The following is a 22,044-nucleotide window of genomic DNA, read 5'->3' as shown; positions in this document are numbered from 1 at the left end:
CTGTTTTCGAATTGCTAGGTTGGAATAAGCTGGGGCTAATGGTGGGATCTCACTCCGTTCCCCAGATTCGAACCACCAACCTTTTGGTCAGCAAGTTTAGCACCTCAGCGGTTTTACCTGCTGTGCCACCAGGAAGTGTTAAAATGCTTTATTAAATAAGCAATATAAACAATAAACATTACTGTATTGTTGAAGGCTTTCATGGCTGGAATCACTAGGTTCTTGTGGGTTTTTTCGGGCTATATGGCCATGTTCTAGAGGCATTTCTCTTGCGTTCCAGGCGGTCATAGATCCGGTGAGCCTGTGGTGTTTTGAAAGTACTTTTGGCTGCGAGAAATTGTGGGATGGTATCTGTGAGTAGAAATGCCTCTAGAACATGGCCATATAGCCCGAAAAAACCCACAAGAACCTAATAAACATTACTTTTTTAAAATAATGGTTTTACATCTATTAAGCATAATTGTCTCACAAAGTATTTTATAACATCTTTACTTCTGTCCTCAGTGCTGCCAATTCCTTTCTCATTCCACATCTGTCCCTGACTACTAAGATGTGTACTTCATGCATTTCATGAAGTGCACCATGGTCCACAAAAGCTTCTCCTATAAGAAATTTTGAAGATGCTACAAGGTACCATTATGGTTTATTCAAAGAAGCTGCTGTACCCTTTCCTGTAAATATTCTGGTTTAAAGAGGAAAAAGGCATGGAAATAAAAGGTTCTTACCTTTGCGAATAGCAACGTCGCACCCGAATACTGACTCCTCCACCACAGCTTCGGCTGCACTCACCCCATTCTCCCCAGCTTCCCCAAAAATCACTCTGCCTCTTTACTTTCCGAACCTGTGAGAATAAGGAGAGGCCCAGGTTTTAGTGAAGTGGCTGACCCCCTTTCCTAGGCTGCAAAATCGGCGGGCGCAGGAACAACAAGACAGGCAGTCAGGTTCTTTCAAGAAAGCAGTTTACTTAGAAGTCAAGCAGCTGCCTGGGTCGCCTCCTACGCAACATGGCGCCTGGTGGAAACGACACAGGCCTCAAGCCATGTGGCCTTTTTATACAGTCAAAGGGGTTCGGTTTAGGACCGCCCATTGGTTCAAAGTTGTGGTGCAGTTTAATAAACATCCAATCATCCCCTGCCACCCAAACATCCAATCACCACCCGCCACCCTTGCCAAGCCCCTCCCTAACCCCATACTGCCCCCTATCCCATGAGTACTGGTAACTTCCCCAACTTCCATTTTGTAGTTCCACCTTATTCCCCCATTTTTTTTTTTTTTGTAAAACCCCTCCGACCTTGAAAGTCCAATTGTCTAGGGAAATTGGAAAAGCTCCCAGTAGACCATCCTATTAGACCAGTGGTCATTATCTTTTTAAACGAAACATCAAATAACCGTTTTAACAGTTCCACAAATGTGAAAATGACATTATCATTTGAGTAACACAATATAAACATTTTATGGATCCCTCCAAGTCTTACTGGGTTGAAACATAGCAACTTTTTCCACCGTTGGGGTCTGAATCATATATTTGGTACACATTTGCATGACTATGGGAGAACAACATAGTACAATGAAAAATACAAACAAGCCTAGCATAAAAATCATCAATATTTCTTTTATCCATGTTCCTGAGGGCAACCAATCGGTTAACCACGAGAAGGGGGACCATCCCAGATCTTCTTTTACATTGTCATTTATTAAGTTGTGTAACGTTTCAAGATCATCCTGAATGGTAGAGTTCAGGTTATGGAACCTAACTATGCACTGGGGCCCCACCATCTTACAGAAACCTCCTTTTGCAGCCAGCAAATAGTCTAGAGCTACCTTTTGCTGCATAATCATCTGGCTTAACTCTTCAACTTCAGTCTGTAAGGCCCTTACAATCTCCCCAGTGGCGTTTACACTCTTCTCCAATCTACAGGTGAGGCCTAAAATACTTCTCCTATTTTCCTGAGAGATGATCCCTGGATAGGACCCGAGTGTCAGAGTCCCAGTGAATGATCCTCCAATCACCCTTGCCCCCTCTGAATAGGACAAACCTTGTCCTATTATAACCTCGTCCGAGCACCCTGCCCCTAGAGGCCCTGTTTGGTAAGTTGTCCTCTTTTTCCGTGCTCGGGGTCCGGCGGATATCTTTCCTGTGAGGTGTAAAACCCGGACTGGGAAAGTCAGGTATCCTATGCCGGCACACTGATATTTCCCAGGATGGTATTTAGTAGCCCATTTATCAAAGAAAAAACATAAGTTGGGATCTCTTATCCACCATACATTTATGGGGTCCGGAAAGATTCTTACTTGGGAAGTGTACTGAAAATTTGGATATATCTCTTTCCATTCGGACTCATTTAGAAAATCCGAGAGATTATTAGTGTCATTAAGGTATGAGTAATTGTATGTACCATGGAGAAAGAAACGATCTCTACAGGCACTATAGTTCCCCATCTCATCAAAAATCTTTTGTATCCCCCTGGCAAAATTCGGTTGTTTTTCTTTTGTGCCAAAACAGAAACACAAACCCCTGGTGGCTTTTCGGAATCTAATCAATGTACTCCTATCGTTTCCCGCCCTATTGGAAACATTAGTAAATAGCCCTGGGGGCCAATTATTGTTTATTCGGTATAAGTCGTCTAAGACTGGTTGGGGTTCATTAAACACATCAGGGAGAAAGGCAAAATCCCCCACCCTCCGGGGGTGCTCATAAATCAGTGTCACATTTTTCCCATGTACCTTGAACATTTCGCTGGCATGGAGAGTAAACCAATTCCCAAGGGTCGGTGCAAACATGCTAAACAACACTATAAACCCAAACACCGTTCTCCGTCCCACCGGCCCTCTAGTCTCCCTCCTTCCCATGAGGACATTTTTCCACCAACTCCAGGAGAATGCTTTCGGTGGGCCACGCTGGGACATACTTGACCAACGGCGTTCTGTTGTTCCCGAAGGGGTCAGCTTCATGGCCTTGTTGTCCCCTTAGGGTGTTGCCGGACAATCCTGAGTCTTAATCCACTCGGATCGGTTCCTCCTACCCTCCACGTAGGTGGGGCTTGCTTTATGCGGGTATAATGAATCCAGGGTTTAATCTCCCTAACTTTTACTGCGGTTGGGGTTGACAATATCACCATATATGGCCCTCTCCACTTTGGCCCCAAAGGGTCAATCTTCCATTCCTTTACTAAAATCTCGTCACCTGGTGAAAAACAATGCAGAGGTGTGGTAGGATAAGGAGGATGGAGATCTGCAACATATTGAGCTAACTTTTCCAATTGCTTTCCCAAAGCTCGTAACTGTCCCTCCGTTTGCTCTTCTCCTACTACATGGGCCTCTGCCCCTTGCATTAAAATGTTTCTCAAATTGAGTGGAGGTCTCCCATACAGCCTTTCATAAGGAGACAGTCCTGTCCTCCGGTGCGGAGTACACCTGACTGTTAGCAATGCCATTGGCAGGGCGACTGGCCATTGTAGCCCAGTCTCTTGGCAAATTTTGGAAATTGCTGACTTTAAAGTCCTATTCATCCTTTCAACCTTAGCTGATGATTGAGGTCTATACGCGCAATGCAATTTCCACTTTGTTCCTAATAGGACGGCCAATCCCTGTATGGTTTTATGGACAAAAGCTGGGCCATTATCTGAGCCAATCTGCAGGGGTATTCCAAATCGAGGAATAATGTCTCTTAGGAGGGCCCTGGACACCTCGACAGCCTTTTCAGTTCGGGTGGGGTAGGCCTCTACCCACCCGGTATAAGTATCTACAAACACCAGCAGGTATCGGAGCCCCCGATGAGAGGACATCTCCGTAAAGTCAACAACCAGTGCCTCGAAAGGGGTTCCCCCAGTATGCTGGATCCCAGGAGGTTGCAGGGGTCCTTCTCTTGGATTGTTTTTGGCACATGTCCAACATCTCATGGCGGCTGCCCTGGACAGACTGTGTAGCCCGTTGATGTATAGCTGTCTCTCGAGGAGTTTCGCTAGGGCACCTTTTCCTAAGTGTGTAGTATGATGTGCCTGTTGAACTATGTGCCATGCCATGTTTTTAGGAACATAGACACGGTGGTCTGGCATCACGATCACTGAATCTTCCCATTGTCCTCCTTCTGTGAGAGCCCACTCCTCCTCCTCCTTTGTGTATTGAAATCTTTCTAAAGGGGAAGTATCGGTTCTACATACTGCCACCCTTCCTTGTACAGTACCCTGCCGAGCGGCTTCCTTTGCGGCTAAATCCGCCTGGCGATTTCCTCTTGTGACCGCATCTTCCCCTCTTTGGTGGCCCTTACAGTGCATCACCGCTACCCGATCCGGATCCCAGACCGCCTCCAGGAGAGCTACAATCTCGCCCGCATACTTTACGCCCTTTCCAGCCGACGTTAGGAGTCCCCGCTCCTTGTACAATGCCCCGTGGGCATGCAGTGTGGTGAATGCATACTTGGAATCTGTGTAGACATTGACCCGCTTTCCTTTCGCCAACTGTAGAGCTCGGGTCAAGGCCACAAGCTCCGCCTTTTGAGCTGAGGTCCCCGGAGGTAGAGGCTCTGCTTCCAGGACCTCCCCTCCCTCCTGGACAACAGCATATCCTGCTCGCCTCTCACCACTCTCAATGAAGCTGCTACCATCAGTGTATAGGGTCAAGTCTACTTTAGACAACGGCACATCCTTTAAGTCTGGCCGGCTGGAATATACCTGTTCCATCACTTGAGTGCACTGGTGAGTTGTTTCATCCCCTGGGACAGGTAACAGGGTGGCCGGGTTTAGGGAGGCACAGGTTTCAAGGGTCACCATTGGATTATTACACAGGACCCCCTCATACTTAGTCAATCTCTCATTCGTGAGCCATCGAGGTCCCTTTGTATCTAGTAATGCCTTAACATGGTGTGGTACCCTTACGGTCAGCGGCTGTCCTACGGTCAGTTTACTAGCTTCCTTGATCAGGTCGACGGTTGCCGCCACCGCCCTTAGGCAAGGGGGCAACCCTTGGGCCACTGTATCTAACTGCTTAGACAAATATGCTACCGGCCGCTGCCAAGATCCTAATTTCTGTGTAAGGACACCCATAGCCACTCCATCCTTTTCAGAGACGAATAGGACAAAGGGTTTTTCCACATCTGGCAGTCCGAGGGCCGGCGAAGTCATCAAAGCCTCCTTCAGTCTCTCGAACGCCTCCTGGCACCCCGGGGTCCATTTGAATGCGTCTTCTCTTCCCCCTCTCGTAGCCTGATATAGAGGTTTGGCAATTGCGGCATACCCAGGGATCCACTGACGACAGTACCCTGTAGATCCCAAAAATTCTCGCACCTGTCGCCTAGTGGTGGGGGTGGGAATGGCACATATCACTTCCTTCCTTTCTGTTCCTAACGTACGATGTCCATCTGCTATCTCGAACCCCAAATATTTTACTCTTGTCTGGCAGAGTTGAGCTTTCCTCTTCGAAACCTTATAGCCCTTTTCCTCTAAGGCTTCCAACATCCTCAAAGTATAGTGCCGACAACCCTCCTTACTGCGACAAGCGATCAGAAGGTCATCTACGTACTGGAGCCACACCCCCTCTGTGGCCGGAATTTCAAAGTCCTCCAAATCCTTGGCCAATGCCTGCCCAAAAATCGTCGGACTGTTCTGAAAGCCCTGCGGCAAACGAGCCCAGGTAAATTGGGCCCTCTGACCTGCCTGCTGCAAGTCCCATTGAAAGGCGAAAATTGGTTGTGACACTGGAGCCAACCGGATGCAAAAAAACGCATCTTTTAAATCCAATACTGAAAAGTAGACAGTCCATGGTGGGATCAAACTCATCATAATATATGGGTTTGGTACTACTGGTGTCAATAGGACTGTAGCTTGATTAACTGCCCTTAGATCTTGAACTGGGCGGTATTCCCCCGGCACCCCGGATTTTTTAATTGGAAGAAGAGGAGTGTTCCACGGAGAACTGCAAGGTACTATAATCTTATGTTGAATCAAGCGATCTAAGTGCTTTTGTATTCCTAATGATGCTTCCCTACTCACAGGGTATTGGGGTTTTCTAATGGGTCCCATTCCTCTCCTAACTTCCACCACCACGGGGGGTACGTTCTTTGCCAGCCCAGGTGGATTGTCCTCGGCCCAGACCGCTGGGGTCCTATCCCATGGCCACTCTTGTATACTGGAGCTGCCTCCGGGGTTCCCCTCCTTTGCAACCATCAGTCTCCATTCCTCTTCCATTGGCAAAGTCAATTCCATCTGGCCCCCTTCTAAAAACTGAATCTGCGCTTGGAGCTTACTCAAAATGTCCCTTCCCAATAGGGACACTGGGCAATCTGGGTGGTACAATAGTCTATGCTTTACTTCATGACCTGCTAGGTTACAGGTCCTTTCCTGCAGAAACGGACACCTCTGCATCTTTCCAGAAAGACCCACCACTCGAGTGGTGTAATCTGTGGGGGGGCTCACCATTTGGTTTACTACTGTCCGTTCTGCCCCAGTATCTACAAGAAAGTCCAATTGCTGGTTCCCGATTTTAACCTTGACCATCGGCTCCCCGGGATCCAGCAGTACAAGAGCCTGGCCGCTTCATTCCTCCTCCTCTTCCTCCATGTCCACCCACTGATTCTCTTCTGAGACTATGGCGGCTGCTATCTCCTTCCTGGGGAATGGGACGTAGCTTCCGCGTCCCCTTCCTTGACCATTCCCTCTACCTCTTCCTCGACCCCCCATATCCTTCTGGACTGGTCCCTCTACCTCCTGTCCCCTGCATTGTCCCTTCCAGTGCCCATATTTCTTACATCTGGCACACTGGTTCCAGTCCAACCGTACTCTGCCTCTCCCACGCCCCCGCCCCCTGGGCGCCTCAGGCTTCTCCATCATATTAACCAAAACCTTGTACCCTTCTTTCCTGTCCTTCTTTCTTTTCTCCTCCTCGACTTGATCTCTGGCCATATAGACTTGGTCCGCTATGGCCAGGAGCTCAGTCATAGATTTACCTATGAACCCTGGCTGTTTCTGTATCTTCCTTCTAATGTCATCCGCTGCCTGAGTAATGAATGACTGTTGTATCGCACGTTTCCCATTATCATCGTCCAGATTGTATGGACTGTATTTTCTATATGCTTCTTCTAACCTTTCAAGAAATGCTGTGGGCAATTCAGACTTCTCCTGGCGTATCCCCTGGATTTTTAAAATGTTGGCTGGTCTCGGGGGCCCTCGCCTTACGGCCTTCACCAAAATCCCCTGGAAAACACTCAACCTCTGGCGATGGGCTACCTCCTGGTAGTTCCACTGCGGGTCTACCTCTTGGGGAAACTGCTGACGTCCCCATTCGGCCACGTCAGTAGCGGCCGGCCTCCCCTCTACCTCTTGGGCAATTAGGCTTGCCTGATTTAAAATCTGCCTCCTTTCTTCATTAGTGAAGAGGACCTGCAAAAGTTGTTTGCAGTCCTTCCAAGTGGGATTATGGGTGGACATTATTGTCTCTAAGAGATTTGCCATTGCCATCGGCTGTTCTGAGTAAGGAGGTGTGGAATTCTTCCAATTCAAGAGATCACTGCTAGTAAATGGGACCACCTGAAAGAGGGATTGGACTGCGTCGTTTTGTCCTAAGGCGTAGACTTCCCTTATCGGGAATTCTCCCAATAAGTCCCCAGTAGGCATATCTGCGCCTATTCCTTTTTTCAAAGCCTCCCTTGCTCGTGTAAGAGCCGGGCTTGCATCACTGGGCAGTCTCCGATTCACATACTTCTGCAATTCTTTAGAGAGGTCCCCATGAGGCCCAGATGGAGTAGGCCTCAAGGGAGTGCTATCATAAGGTGGCAAAGGCGGTGGACCCATATTTGGCGGAGCAAGAGGGTCAAATTCTGCAATTACTGACTGTCCTGGGGACAAGTTGTGGGCCGCCGGAGGGGCCGTAGGAGGAGGTGGAGGACCTGGAAGTCCCGCCGGGATCCTCCTTCGAACCGCCTGGGGCCATTCTTCTTCTGTATCTGCCTCCAAGATCTTGGCTGGTTTTTGGCCTCCCTTTTTGCGTATAGCCATACACCTAAGCTTCTTACACTGCTGCACCCAGTCCGGATTCTGAGTCACTACAGTATCCCACGCATCTATGTAGATGAGCTGATCCGGATGATGTTCAGCACAATAGGCCTCAACCTGCCTAATCTTTTTTATATCCCAAGTTCCTTCTTCTGGCCACCCAAATGGAAAAGTCGGCCACTCATTAGTGCATAAATTCCTCAACCTATAGTCCTTAAAATCCTCTGGATCGGCCTGGCTTGAAGCCGCCACAAATTTGTCAAAATTCCTCAACATGCATCCTAATGGGGTGTCCTTTTTAGAACCTCCCCCACCCATGGTTCCTACGCGGACCTTCCACCTTGGCCTGAGCACCCGGACACTCAACGGCATACGTCAGGAACCGCAAGGTTTTCAGTCCTTCCTCCCTTTTCCCTCCCTCAGGGAAACTTAGTGATCACCCTTCCTTTCCCCCGGTACCGGCCTTATGTGTGTGTTCCCTAGTGTCTAACTTGACCACTATACTTGCCAGATTTCTGAAGACGTCGGAACAACCTTCGCCCCTGGACTTTCCACCTGGATCCTCCCTGGACTGGTTTCTTGCGAACTTTTCGACTGCGATTGTCCTGGTTCGGGCCCGGCCCAAAGAGGGAAGCACCGCAACCGGTTATGCGGCGGTCGGGGGCCCCCTTCTTCTCGGTTCACGGTGGTTGCCTCCAGTCCCGGTCCCGGACCAGCAATCGGCCTGCCAACAGGGCCTGCCTTGTTGTTATCGGCCCTTCAAAGTAATCACGTCGGGGTCACCAAAAATGAAGTGGCTGACCCCCTTTCCTAGGCTGCAAAATCGGCGGGCACAGGAACAACAAGACAGGCAGTCAGGTTCTTTCAAGAAAGCAGTTTACTTAGAAGTCAAGCAGCTGCCTGGGTCGCCTCCTACGCAACATGGCGCCTGGTGGAAACGACACAGGCCTCAAGCCATGTGGCCTTTTTATACAGTCAAAGGGGTTCGGTTTAGGACCGCCCATTGGTTCAAAGTTGTGGTGCAGTTTAATAAACATCCAATCATCCCCTGCCACCCAAACATCCAATCACCACCCGCCACCCTTGCCAAGCCCCTCCCTAACCCCATACTGCCCCCTATCCCATGAGTACTGGTAACTTCCCCAACTTCCATTTTGTAGTTCCACCTTATTAGAAGTCCAACAACTACATCATTAAGGTCGAATATTGAGAACCCGAAACATATCCTGTCTCTATTCCTGATTTGTACTAGTTCTTCCTGCTTCAACAGCATCCATGATGGACCAGCTACTACATCCAAGATCTTCAGCAAACACATACTACCTGAAAAAAGCAAATCTTGGGTGAAACTGCACATTTGTTTCTTGTTTCCTCTGGAAATGACCAGTTCCAACACATTGATTAAAGCTTACAGTTTGACCACTCCAGTTTGATATTTTGCTGTTGCTGCATGCCTTTAACTCTTTCAGATTTGTGGCAACCCTAAAGCAAACCTATAATGGCGTTTTCTGGACAAGATTTACTCAGAAATGCTTTACCTTTGCTTTCCTTTGAGGTTGAGAAAATATGACTTGCCCAAGCTCATCCAGTAGATTTCCATGGCTGAATAGAGATTTCAACTATTGTCTCCAGAATCATATCAGCCAGTGCAATATCGGCCCATTACACTATGTTGGCTCTGTTCTATAAACTGTTACACAGATAAATTAGTTCTTCTAGACGGAATAAATCTATCCAGATGTTAGGCTATTTGTTGCTCCAATTCTTGGGTCCTCTAAAATGCCCAAACAACCTTTCTGTTGTTGCAGACTATTTCTGGGAATTGCTGGCACCAGATGCAAAATTTTAGGGTGGTTAGATTGAGATTAATCGGAACAATACGTCTTTTTAATTCTCCTTTATTTTTTTAAAGAGTTACAGTGTTCATAGTGCTTTGATGTCCAAGAAAACTCAAAGAGAAAAGTTTTCTTTCAAGCCATAGGTCTACCTTAGCAAACCATGCCTCTGTTGAAAGAAAAACTGTAAACGTCCTAAGTAGTGCAAATCCACAAAATGGCTACAAACAGCCTACTCAAATCTATCTATACACATAATAAAAGTGAAAATGTGTATGTGATGGAGGTGTCTAATTTCCAGACAACCTCCCACCTCCACAAACAGCTTTAGCCCATAGTGCTGAAGAGCCACCAAGGGCCCTCCCTCCAAGGACATTTCGGGTTACAGTGGGCACCATGAACATGTCTCCCAAGCCCTGCCAATGTCCTCTCGAAACACCGCACTGCCCACCACCCAAGTGAAGGCCATTCAGGGACAATTTCATCATAGATGTTCTGTTTTTCCTCCTGAATGGACATCCCAGGGGTCCTTTCTCTCTCCAAATTTGCATAACCCCACCCACTGCCTCTCACTTAACCCTTTCTTACCCATTTCTATAGCACACAGAGAACAGGAATTGATTTGCAACAACTGAACATACTGCAGGGGTTTGTGGGACCGGATCTTGATTTTGGGAGTTGTAGTTCACCTGCATCCAGCTATGCTGTGACCCCCCACCAACAATGGACCAGGACCACACTTGGAACAGAGAAGCCCCAAGATCAGTGAAAAATACTGGTGGCCTTTGGGGAAAATTCTCCTTGATTTGATGGAGTTGTAGTTCATCTATATCCAGAGAGCACTGTGAATTGAAACACTGATGGATCTGCTGGACCAAACTTGGCTCACAGACCTGATATGCTGAAATTTGATAACTGGAGGGGGCTTTTTTGAGGGGGGGCGATGTTCCTTTCTGGGAGTTGACCCCCCCCCCCGGCAGTCAATTTAAGAAATAATTTATAGGGAGAATCTGCTCACTACAACCAGAGAAACAGTGACCTCCACTGATGGACCTGGACCAAACTTGGCACACGGTACCCCCATGACTAACTCAACCTACTGGAGGGGTTGGAGGAGACTGGTTGGAGGAGACAACCTACTGGAGGGGTTGCAGGAGTTGTAGTTTACCCTACAGCCCAAGAGCACACTGAACTCCATTGATGATGCATCTAGAGCAAACTTGTCCAACATAGCAAACTTTAAATACTCATGGCATTTTTAAGGGTTAACCCGGCATGATGTGAGTTGTAGTTCACCCACAACCTTATGCATTTTGTACAATTTAAAAATTAACTTTTTCAAATAACCCGGGCAACGCCGGCTACCTGAGCTAGTAAATAAATATAAATGAAACAAAGAACACACAACCAACAAAAATTAAGAATTCAAGCTTATTGTTGTTTATTCTTTCAGTCACTTCTAACCCTTCGTGACCTCATGGACCAGCCCATGACAGAGCTACCTGTTGGCCGTTGTCACCCCCAGCTCCTTCAAGGTCAAGACAGTCACTTCAAGGATACCATCTATCCATCTTGCCCTTGGTCTGCCCCTCTTCCTTTTTCCTTCAATTTTCTCCAGCATTATTGTCTTCTCCAAGCTTTCCTGCCTTCTCATTATGTGGCCAAAGTACTTCACCTCTAATATCCTTCCCTCCAGTGAACAGCTGGGAATTATACAGTCAGGAAGTTCTTCCTAATGTTCAGGCAGGTTTGTTGGGGGGTGAAGGAAAGCAATATAGTTTTGCCTGCCTTGTACTTTGTAATGTATCTCCCAACTGGGTTATCTGAGTCCATCCTGCCACATAATCCAGTTCAATGTGGGTTTTCTATAGCTGTGTGGAAGGGGTCTAAAAATAAACTCTCAGTTTACTGGAACTCAAGCAACTAGAACTCTCATATGTGAAAGAAGGAGAATTATGAATAAGGGAGAATTATAATCATGAGCAGACAGAATGCTGCAACTGGCACAAAAATAAAATCACAGAAACAATATTGCATTCACAAATATGTTTTTAAAGCACAGTGAAACTGTGTTAAATTTGATAATATCTCTCTTCATTTGTCTTTAATTACTGTATTTCAATATTAATATCAAGCCAATACAGAGTGTATGGTATGGTATAGTATGGGGTATAGTATTAGCTAGGCCTATTTTTAGTACCAACTCTCAAACAACCAGAAACTGCATTTATCCGGCATCTACCAATCCAGGAAGGGACTGGCAAATAGTATTGCTTTCATAAGAAGTCGCCATAAGTTGACAGTTAACTCGAAGCATGCATACACATACATGACCTCAGCAATTGTTTTTCCTCTAGACTGAGTGACAGGCTCAAGTTTCTCAATCCCTGTAGTAAAGGACAATAACAAGATTTTATCAGGAACTGGCTGAATTAGCTGTTTTTGTTATAGATTTTCTCTGCCTGCCTTCTATTTAATTTGAAACATCTGTTTAAAAGCCTGGGAGTATATGCCAAGAGATAATCCATTACTCCTAAAATATTCCAGAGACATAATGGTGAGTGTTGGGGTTTTGTTTGTTTGTTTGTTTTGGTTTTTTGAGGTGGGGGCAATGCAGAAGACATTTATCAAATAAGATAATAGAGGATTGTATAAGGAAGATTTTCAATTCATTTCTAACCAGTAATTGTGTACAATAATGTTAAAATAACCTGTCCAGAAAAATTGGCAACATCTCCAATAATATCACTGTGGCTTAATTAACCAAACAATCAAGTTACTAAGCCCAAGTGCTGGCAAATAGTCCTAAAATTGACAAACTGTTTTTTCAGACAAATAAAAATGTAGCCAGAAACTCTTTAAAATTATGGAAAAATATGTCAGCTTCAGTACAGGAAAGTTAACTCTGGTTTGGCTCCATTATACAGCACTCCAACGTTATAAGCATGTTTATAAGCATATTGCACTGATGCCAGCATACCCTGCAACATTTCTCACATGAAAACCAGGAAACTGGCGTTTGGAACTATCAACAAAACACCATTTGAGGAAGACAATGTGATACATTGGGCCTCAAAGTTTGCTGGGGATAGGGCAAGTATATAAACCCAGGCTCGGGGGCCTAATGCGGCCCCTCGGGCTCTTTTCTCAGGCCCTCTTTTCTCTCACCATCCTATCCTTCCTTTCTCTTTCCTTCCTCCTTCCCTCCCTCTTTCTCCTTCCCTTTCATCCTTTCCTCCTTCCTTCGTTCCCCTCTTTCCTTCCCTCGCTTCCTTCCTCTTTCTCTCCCCTCCCTCCTTCACTTTTATCCTTTCATCCTTTCTTCCTTCCCTCTCTCCCTCTTTCTCCTTCCTTCCTTCCTTATTGTCTTTCCTTCCTTCCTTCCTTCCTTCCTTCTTTCCTCCCTCCCTCTTTCTCCCTCAATCCATTCCCACCCTTTTGTCCTTCCTTCCCTCCCTTTTGTCTTTCTTTCCTTCTCTCTTTCCTTCCTCCTTCCCTCCCTCTTTCTCCTTCCATCTTTCTCTTCTACTCTTTCTTCCCTCTCTCACTCTTTCTCTTTCTTTCCTTCCTTCCCTGTTGTCTTTCCTTCTCTCTCTCTCTCTCTCTCCTCCCTCCCTTCCTCTTTCTCCCTCAATCCATTCCCTACACCTTCCTTCTTCCTTCTGTCCCTGCCTCCCTCCCTTTTGTCTTTCCTTCCTTCTCTCTTTCCTTTCTCCATAAAATTAAAAAACAAACAAACAAATAACCCCCTTAATTATTTACATGAGAAAACACCTCTGTGGGAATCTCTAGGTATCTGGCATGACCGACTTCTGCCAGAAATTGACCACATATTTGCAATGGAGGAACTACAGCTGCTTAAATAAGGAGTCTTCCAGTTGACCATAAATCCCACTGGGAGACCTAGATATTTCCAGAAAAAATATATTAATAAAATCCACAAATAATCAAATCTGCAAAAGTTAAATTTGCAGATGTGAAGGACCAACGGTATGAAACTGGAAAATATACCCGGGGGAGGGGAGGCAGAGTGGCCTATTTCCTCTGGCTGTCTTACTAAGAAAAGCAGAGGAAGATACAGGCATACGTCAGTTAACAAAGTCTTCGACCAAGAATCTCCAAGTCTTTTTGTATCTGTCTTAATCTTTAGATTTATTCATTACTCTCTATAGTGAGTTTCTGTTCACTGCATTGGGCTGGTTAGGACTACTGCATACACCTATTTAAAAAAACCAATGGGTTTCCATGCTGAAGCACAAATTCGAACCCTGGCCTCCAACATTGCAGTCTAATGCTGAAACCACAATACCATATTGGGTCTCTTGTTTGCTATGGGGAAAAAACACAGCCAACACTATGGACGGGATATTTGAAAGTGTGCCAAGAAATATACTGCACATTCAGTAAATCAGTGCATCCAACCTTGCATCAAGATATACTCAGATGCAATGCACACTCACTTACCATGAGCTTAATCCAGGAAAAATAAATATGCCTTGTATGTTCAAAGTACTCAACCAATGAAGAACTTCATCACTTGTTGTCATCATTTCTGTAACAACTGTGTTTCATTGCCTCAGTGAGACAGCTTTTAAGGTGAAAGGGATAAGTATCTTTATATGCATATCATCCTCACTTGATATAAAAAGATGTGTTTGTACAAAACAACAACCCTCCTGACCAAGGAAACATAAATAAAACAGAGACAGCACAAGATGATAAGATGATACAGGAAATGGTTCAGGAGTAGCATCATAAACAGCAGTGTATTAATCTTCAGAGGTCAGATGCTGAAAAGTCAGTACCTAGAAAGGAATGCAATGCAACCGCATAAACATTGGAGCTGCAATGCATCATGAGTCCTTCAGGCAAGAGTTGAGGCAGAAACAGGAGGGAACACCTTAGCTGGTTTTGCCCTACCATTTAGAAATTAGGGCATTTTATTTATTTGTTTACTTACTTATCTTGCCTTTCTCCTGATACAAGGACTCAAGGTGGTTACAGAGAGATTCAAGGCTTTACATTTGGAATATATTTGAAGGTAATCTGTCCCACATCCCTGAGCAATTGACTACATATAGGGCTGGGCTGGTAGCACAATTGGTTAATCACCTGCAATAAATCACTGCTGACCATAAGGTGGCAAATTTGAAGCCCGAGTAAGGGTTGACCACCTGACTGTTAATAGCTGTTAAAAAATAGCTGTTAAAAATTGCCCAGCTCACTGTCAACCTAAGCAGTTCAAAACCAGCTGTGAGCTGTGAGTAGAGGAATTAGGAACTACTTAAAGCGGGGAGGCTAATTTATGACACCATAAAAATGCTGGAGAGCTAGGAGGAAATACTATGTTCAAAAAGGCTCGACGTCATAGTGGACAAAGCAACAGCTAAATCGAGCAACCTCCAGGATCCGAAGTGGAAGAACTGCTGAATGGCCTCTATCTGTCTTTATGTCTTGTATGTCAAAAATGGCATTGAATGTTTGCTGTATATATGTACATTGTGATCCGCCCTGAGTCCCCTTTGGGATGAGAAGGGCTGAATACTGTAAATAAATAAATAATATTTACAACTGCACACTGATGCAAAGACTTGGTATTTCTTTCTAAAGCAGAGTAATAGAGAAAAGCAGCTGGGACTGTGCAGAAAGGTGAAGTTTTAAAACAGCAATAGAGAAGGATTAAGTCACTTTGTTTCTCTCAGTCATAGAAATGAAAGCAGAATACAAATGAATACATAATAGTAGCAGCAGCAACAACAACAGCCTATGCAAGCTGCACTGCAGACTTGAAATGGTTAATGTAAACCAGTAGTTCCCAGTCTGTGATCTGTGGACCACCAGTGGTCCAAAAGAACAAAAATGTGGTCCGTGGCCTCACCATTACTACACCATTGCAACTAGAGCTAATGATTTCGCAAAACTCTCCTACGGTGCCAAAGCTTATTAAATATGGTTTTCTGTGGGTGTGCAGATGGCGACTACTGGATGGCATATGTATCTAGAGCGGATGTAGGCCCTTCCACACAGCTATATAAAATTCCACATTTTTCTGCTTTGAACTGGGTTATATGGTAGTATGGACTCAGATAATCCCGTTAAAAGCAGTTATTGTGAATGATTTGCCTTGATATTCTGGGTTATATGGCTGTGTGGAAGGGCCCTTAGTCTCTCCAATGCAATTTTCTGAATCAGCACCCTAAATAACCAAACTGAATCTAAGGGCCCTTCCACACAGTCCTATATCCCAGAATATCATGGCAGAAAATAGCACAATATCTATTTTGAACTGGGTTATCTGGATTAAATGTGGGATTTTTTGCCTTGTTATTCTGGGATATAGGGCTGTGTGGAAGACCCCTAAAGTTGACCAAAACTGATTCTAATATTGGTGAGTGGTCCGTGGTCAAGTGGTCCCTGGCCAAAAAAGGTTGGGAATCACTGATCTAAACAAAGGTTTACCATCTCAGGGCCCTTCCACACAGCCCTATATCCCAGAATATCAAGGCAGAAAGTCCCACAATATCTGCTTTGAAGTGGATTATCTGAGTCCACACTCAAAATAATGTGAGGTTTTCTGCCTTGATATCCTGGAATATAGGGCTGTGTGGAAGGGCTCCCAGTAGACGATTAAATATTTATCCAAGTCCAATGGATGAACATAGGTGACAAACAAACATGAAGGAGCAATGGCACAACATTTGACTATTATTATATGCACCTCAGTTCTCTGACCACTGAAGTTTGGAGGATTTAATCATATTTAATCTTTGACTGAACAACAGAAACGTGTCAGACAAAATGTTGGTTTTTGCCTGAAACACCTTCACTTTTCTTATTTTTAATATTTTTTGCCTGATGAAGAAACCAGTAGAATTTCCAAAGCTTGTGTTATGTGTTTTATGAATTTTGGTTGGTATTGCTCTGCTCTAAATTGTGGGTTTTGTTTTGGTGTATGGCCAACTTGGACGCCTTCCACACAGCTGAATTTTCTGCTTTTAACTGGAATATATGGCGGTGTGGACTCAGATAAACTGCTTCAAAGCAGATATTGTGGGATTTTCTGCCTTGATATTCTAGGTTACATGGCTGTGTGGAAGGGCCCTTAGCTACTCCTGAATGTGATACCTGGAGTTAGCTTCCTCTGGAAAGAAGTCCCTGCAAACTTATGTAATATTTATAACTATCTGTACCACACTTGTGAAGCACTCCAACTGACAGCCAAAATACCTCTGTCCTGAATAAGATGATGAGAGTAAGGCAACCCTCATACGGTTCTTCCTATATGCCACTTAAAACCGTGGGGTGCCTCTTTTTTACTTTTCTTTTTAACTCACAGCTAAAGTGCTCAGCAGGGATCTCCTTTGTGGTTCTCAGCGCCTTTCCATACAGCTGTATAGCACAGAATATCAAGGCAGAAAATCCCACAATATCTGCTTTGAACTGGGTTATCTGAGTTCACACAGATAATGTGGGATTTTATTCAGCTGTGTGGAAGGGGTCTCAGAATAAGGATGAGACACCTTCTAACCTTCCCAAACCATTTACCAGTAGTTTTCCTAAGAAACTATGGTTTTACCATGTACTTCTGCTAAGGGAATCTGTTTTGCATTTGTGCTCCTTTTCAAACTCCACAATTATAACGTACCATCCAGAAACCCAGATAATAGTCAGAAGGATCTAAAAATAATCCTATTTATTACTCATGCTCCAGACAAAGTTAATTACTTCAGCCTCTCACTGATAAAATGACTGAGCTTTGGATCAGTTATACGCATTGTCTGTTAAGCCCCGCAACAAACAACAGGGCTCCATGTGATACATGTAATAAAAGACAACAAAGCCCTGCTTGCATGCTTATAGCCTAAAACACACACACACAAAAGCCCTGTCTCAGACTCGTAAGTCAGTCTGGCATTTGCCCGATGGGTGGAAACAGACCACTACCCTTGAAGGATGGGGAGTACCTAAATAGCACTGATATAATATGCTCTTAGCAAAAACCCAAGCATGCCTAAACAGGCTGCAGCATCTGGCATATCCAGTTTTATTTCTACTTTCATGTGACAGCCACCATTTTACAATCAACATGCTCCTGGCTTAAAAACTGTGATGTCATCCTTTGAAAATGGTCCCAGCTTTCACAGCTAGCACATTTCCTTATGGGCTTTAAATTCATTATAAGAAAATGTTCATATGTCCTGTATTCAACTTCCTTATAAGACAACTGCCTACTTGTATTAATCAATACTTTTATCAAACAGTTCCTAGGAATTCTATTTTACCCAAGTAACATATATGATCAGTATTTCACAACAAAGGGTTTACAAACAACATTTAAAGACAGTAAATAAAGAACAACACTCAGAGAACAGGGGATTTCCTGACAGGAAACAATCAGGGCCAGCTAACACCTCCCAACAAAGGATTCCACCAGGCAGGAAGCAGCCAGGCTTTGAAGATGCAAGGCCGTTCAATACTAATCAAGGTGGCCAATTGCAACATTCACACTTGCCTCAAACAGACAAGAGTTCTTTCTCCCGTCCTGGACATTCCACAGATATATAAACCTCATTTGCCTAGTTTCCAACAGACTTCACAACCTCTGAGGATGCCTGCCATAGATGTGGGCAAAACGCCAGGAGAGAATGCTTCTGGAACATGGCCATACAGCCTGGAAAACTCACAGCAACCCAATATTTAAAGAGATGACAAAGTGATTGTGCATCAATACACAAAGTGATTGTGTTTCCCTATAATTAAAATAATCAGAAATTCAATATCTGAAATAATCTAAAATTATCCAAATGAGACAGCAACTCCTTTGCTTTCTGACAGTTCAATGTACATAAATACTGTGTAATGCCCAAAATGATTAAAATAGTGTGCATAAAATTACCTTCATGTTAGGAATATAAGGTATATATAAAACACCAAAAAAATCCTTGTATTTAGACATGGGTCCATTCTCCAACATATCTTATTATATATATGGAGGTACTCCAAGATCCAAACAAAATAAATAAATCCAAAATACAGAACACTTCTGGTCCTGAGCATTTCAGATAAGGGACACTCAACTTGTATTGGTGGACACATGAAGTGCACAACTGGCAGAACAAGGAGCAAGGTGCATTACTTTTCCCCATGTTTTATCTAAGAAGTTCAAACAGCTGAGTTCATTATGGAAGCTATCAAAACACGTTCTATATTGAGTCCATAATTCTTTGGTGGGGCCACTTCCTCTTACCGAGTCCATCAAATTCAGCTTTCTTTGAAGATTTTAGTTCTCTAATGGGCCACATGCTGGCATATTGTGTAACACGTTAGATTCTCACTCATTGTTCCCCAATTTGCAAACAATACATTTTCCGCCACAATTATGATTGTTGGAACAGATCAAAAATATAAGAACAGCTTAGCACCACCTAGCCCATCTTCCTATTAACCCAGAGGAAGCAAACAAGTATCTCTGAGAAGACCACATGTGTGATCCCACTGCAACTGGTATTCTGCAGGGTTTGGATGACAACTCCTAGGATCCCACAGCCTCTATGACTTCCAGTTACAGAGTTGAAAAGTACAAAGGTGTACTTTTCAAAAGTTAACATTCCAAGTTCTTGTATTCAGAACATGATGCCAATCATCTTGGCAAGGAGTTGAAGTCCAAAACACCTGGAGGACCCCAGGTTTGCCCATGCCTGATATATAGACTCCTTCTTCTGACTCAAGTTCGGAAACCAGCGTCTCATGACAATGCTTCAATACTCACTGCTGGTGTGGAAGAAGGCATCACTGCTAGCATCAGCAGGAAGAACAGAAATGTCATTGTGTCCTATGAGGAAGGAAAGACAGATTTACTTGGCTGAAGACTAAGGTAACTAAAAGGATGACAGTTCATGGCCTTGAAACCTGAAACATCTCCTTTAGATATTCCTACTGTGAGGAGAGGGGTTTTTGAAGCGATCAGTTGAACATAGAGGGTGCAGTAGGATAAAACCAAGCGGTTGAGGAAATGATAAGGAAACAAGAAACATTGGGATTATTAAGTCTTGATTAAGAACTTAAATGACAGATACAACATGAAAATAAGAGAAGCCTGGTTTGGAGAGATACCAATTTTGGTCACAAAAATTGAGTTGGAATGCCTTTGCACAGGTGCATCAGCAAGATCTGAGTTGTATTGGTGTACAGTGGGGGGAGGGGTGTTTAGTCAGATACCAATTGTACAAGTTAAAAATCGGACAATGTGATTTTCTGGATGTGTTTTCTCATGTTGTCTCTCATAGTTGAGGTCTACCTATGATGTCAATTACTGGCCTCTCTCATCTTTTGAAGTGGAAGAACTTGTACAATTGGTATCTGACAAAATAGTTTTTTCCTCACTGTATGAGCCCAGTGTTCCGTTAGGTAATGAACTAATGCAGATTCATATAAGAATTATGCCTGGTAGATCAATAGGTACCGCTCCAACAGGAAGGTAGCGGTGCTCCATGCAGTCATGCCAGCCACATGTCTACGGACAACGCCGGCTCTTCGGCGTAGAAATGGAGATGAGCACCAACTCCCAGAGTTGGATACAACTGGACTTAATGTCAGGGGAAAACCTTTACCTTATATATATAAAATCTGAATTCTATGGAAAAACTCCCACTGATACAGGGCTTAGACGCAAAACATGCTTTGTGTTTATTTGGATTTTCTTTTTCAATGGAGAAATTGTGCAACTGAAATGTCACTTTTAAAAAATCCTGCAAAGGGGAAGTGGTGCAGCTGAGAGAAGTTCTTTTAAAAGACCCTGCATAGCAGGCATGGGCAAACTTGAGCCCTCCAGGTGTTTTGGACTTCAACTCCCACAATTCCCAACAACTTCAGGCCCTTTCCTTTCCCCCCTCAGCAGCTTAAGTGGAAGAGGCCTGAGGCTGTTAGGAATTGTGGGTGTTCAAGTCCAAAACACCTGGAGGGCCCAAGTTTGCCCATGCCTGCTACATAGTATATTTCTCTCTCATCATTAAGAGCAATATATATTTGAGAAAATGAAAGGGTCATTATTTGCTGTTGCACCCTATTTGTGAAATGACTGGAGATTGGGTTGATTAGAAGTGTAATCAACCAAATGTTTTGAATCGTTGTCTGAGAGATAGCAACCAAGGATCCTGGCACATGTGCCTGGGGTATCAGAGCCGTGTTACGCAACCAGCGTAGCGCGGGTTCCAGCTATCAGACTTTTACTGGTTTCTGCATAGCATAACCTCAAACATTTCACAGATAAAAAATAGCACACACGTGGTCACACAACATCTGACTGTGATCCAGATGTCAAAAGTTATTAATGAGGAAGAACATTATAAAAGTCGGGCGAGGTCGATTCCTACCTCTCCTCTCTTGCCTGTGTGTTAATTGAGTGCCAACAAGTTTTGGACTTTGAACTTAGCCTACAGGGAAGGGCACGATTCTCCCATCATCACCCATTTCCTCCATCTTGCTTAAGCAATTGAGTGCAAACTACGTTTTGGATTTTGAATTCAGTTTGTACAGCTGAAGAAAGTTGATGAACAAAGGATAATGGGAGGAAGAGTAGAAAGAAACTAAATCCAGATTGATTGAGAAGTCTCACATTTCGATATTTCTGATTTTATACTGTTAACCCAACCTGAAGAGCTGGTTAAAAGTCTCTGATCATACCAATAGTTGATTAATGGGGGGGGGGGGGACGGGACGGGACACAATATAAGTTCTGAATTGTTGCTGAATTTATGCTTTGAGTACACATCCAGTATCCTATTCAGCCTCCCTAAGTAATACCCCCACCAGTGAGTGTTCATTCCAAGATCTCTGTAAACAGAGACGTTACAATGTGTTGTCAAAGGCTTTCATGGCCAGAATCACTGGGTTGCTGTGAGTTTTCTGGGCTGTATAGCCATGTTCCAGAAGCATTCTCTCCTGACATTTCGCCCACATCTATGGCAGGCATTCCCAGAAGTTGTGAGGTCTTTTGGAAACTAGGCAAGTGAGGTTTATATATCTGTGGAATATCCTATGTAGGAGAAATAACTCTTGTCTGCTTGAAGGAAGTGTGAGTGATACAGTTGACCACCTTGATTGGCATTAAATGACCTTGCAGGTTCAAACCTGGCTGCTTCCTGCCTGGGGGAATCTTTTGTTGGGAGGTGTTAGCTGGCCTTGATTGTTTCATGTCTGGAATTCCCCTGTTGTTTGAGTGTTGC

At 44.3% G+C, this 22,044-nt stretch overlaps 1 protein-coding gene across 3 annotated transcripts in view; it reads right to left on the bottom strand.

Annotated features, from left to right (window-relative positions):
- PAPLN (papilin, proteoglycan like sulfated glycoprotein) overlaps nt 1-22,044 on the bottom strand; it is a 95,099-nt gene that overhangs the window by 63,352 nt on the left and 9,703 nt on the right. For all 3 annotated transcript variants that reach the window (XM_060761235.2, XM_060761244.2, XM_060761253.2), the window contains exons 2-3: nt 19,590-19,652; nt 726-841 (exon numbers count right to left, since the gene is read on the bottom strand). In XM_060761235.2, coding sequence (XP_060617218.2) covers nt 726-841; nt 19,590-19,646 — 173 coding nt within the window. In that variant the 5' untranslated portion in view covers nt 19,647-19,652. The remainder of the gene's footprint in view (nt 1-725; nt 842-19,589; nt 19,653-22,044) is intronic.

Source organism: Anolis sagrei, chromosome 1, assembly GCF_037176765.1.
Source record: "Anolis sagrei isolate rAnoSag1 chromosome 1, rAnoSag1.mat, whole genome shotgun sequence".
NCBI lineage: Eukaryota > Metazoa > Chordata > Lepidosauria > Squamata > Dactyloidae > Anolis > Anolis sagrei.
Note: the sequence above shows the minus strand (reverse complement) of the source record. Positions and strands in the feature narration are given on the sequence as shown.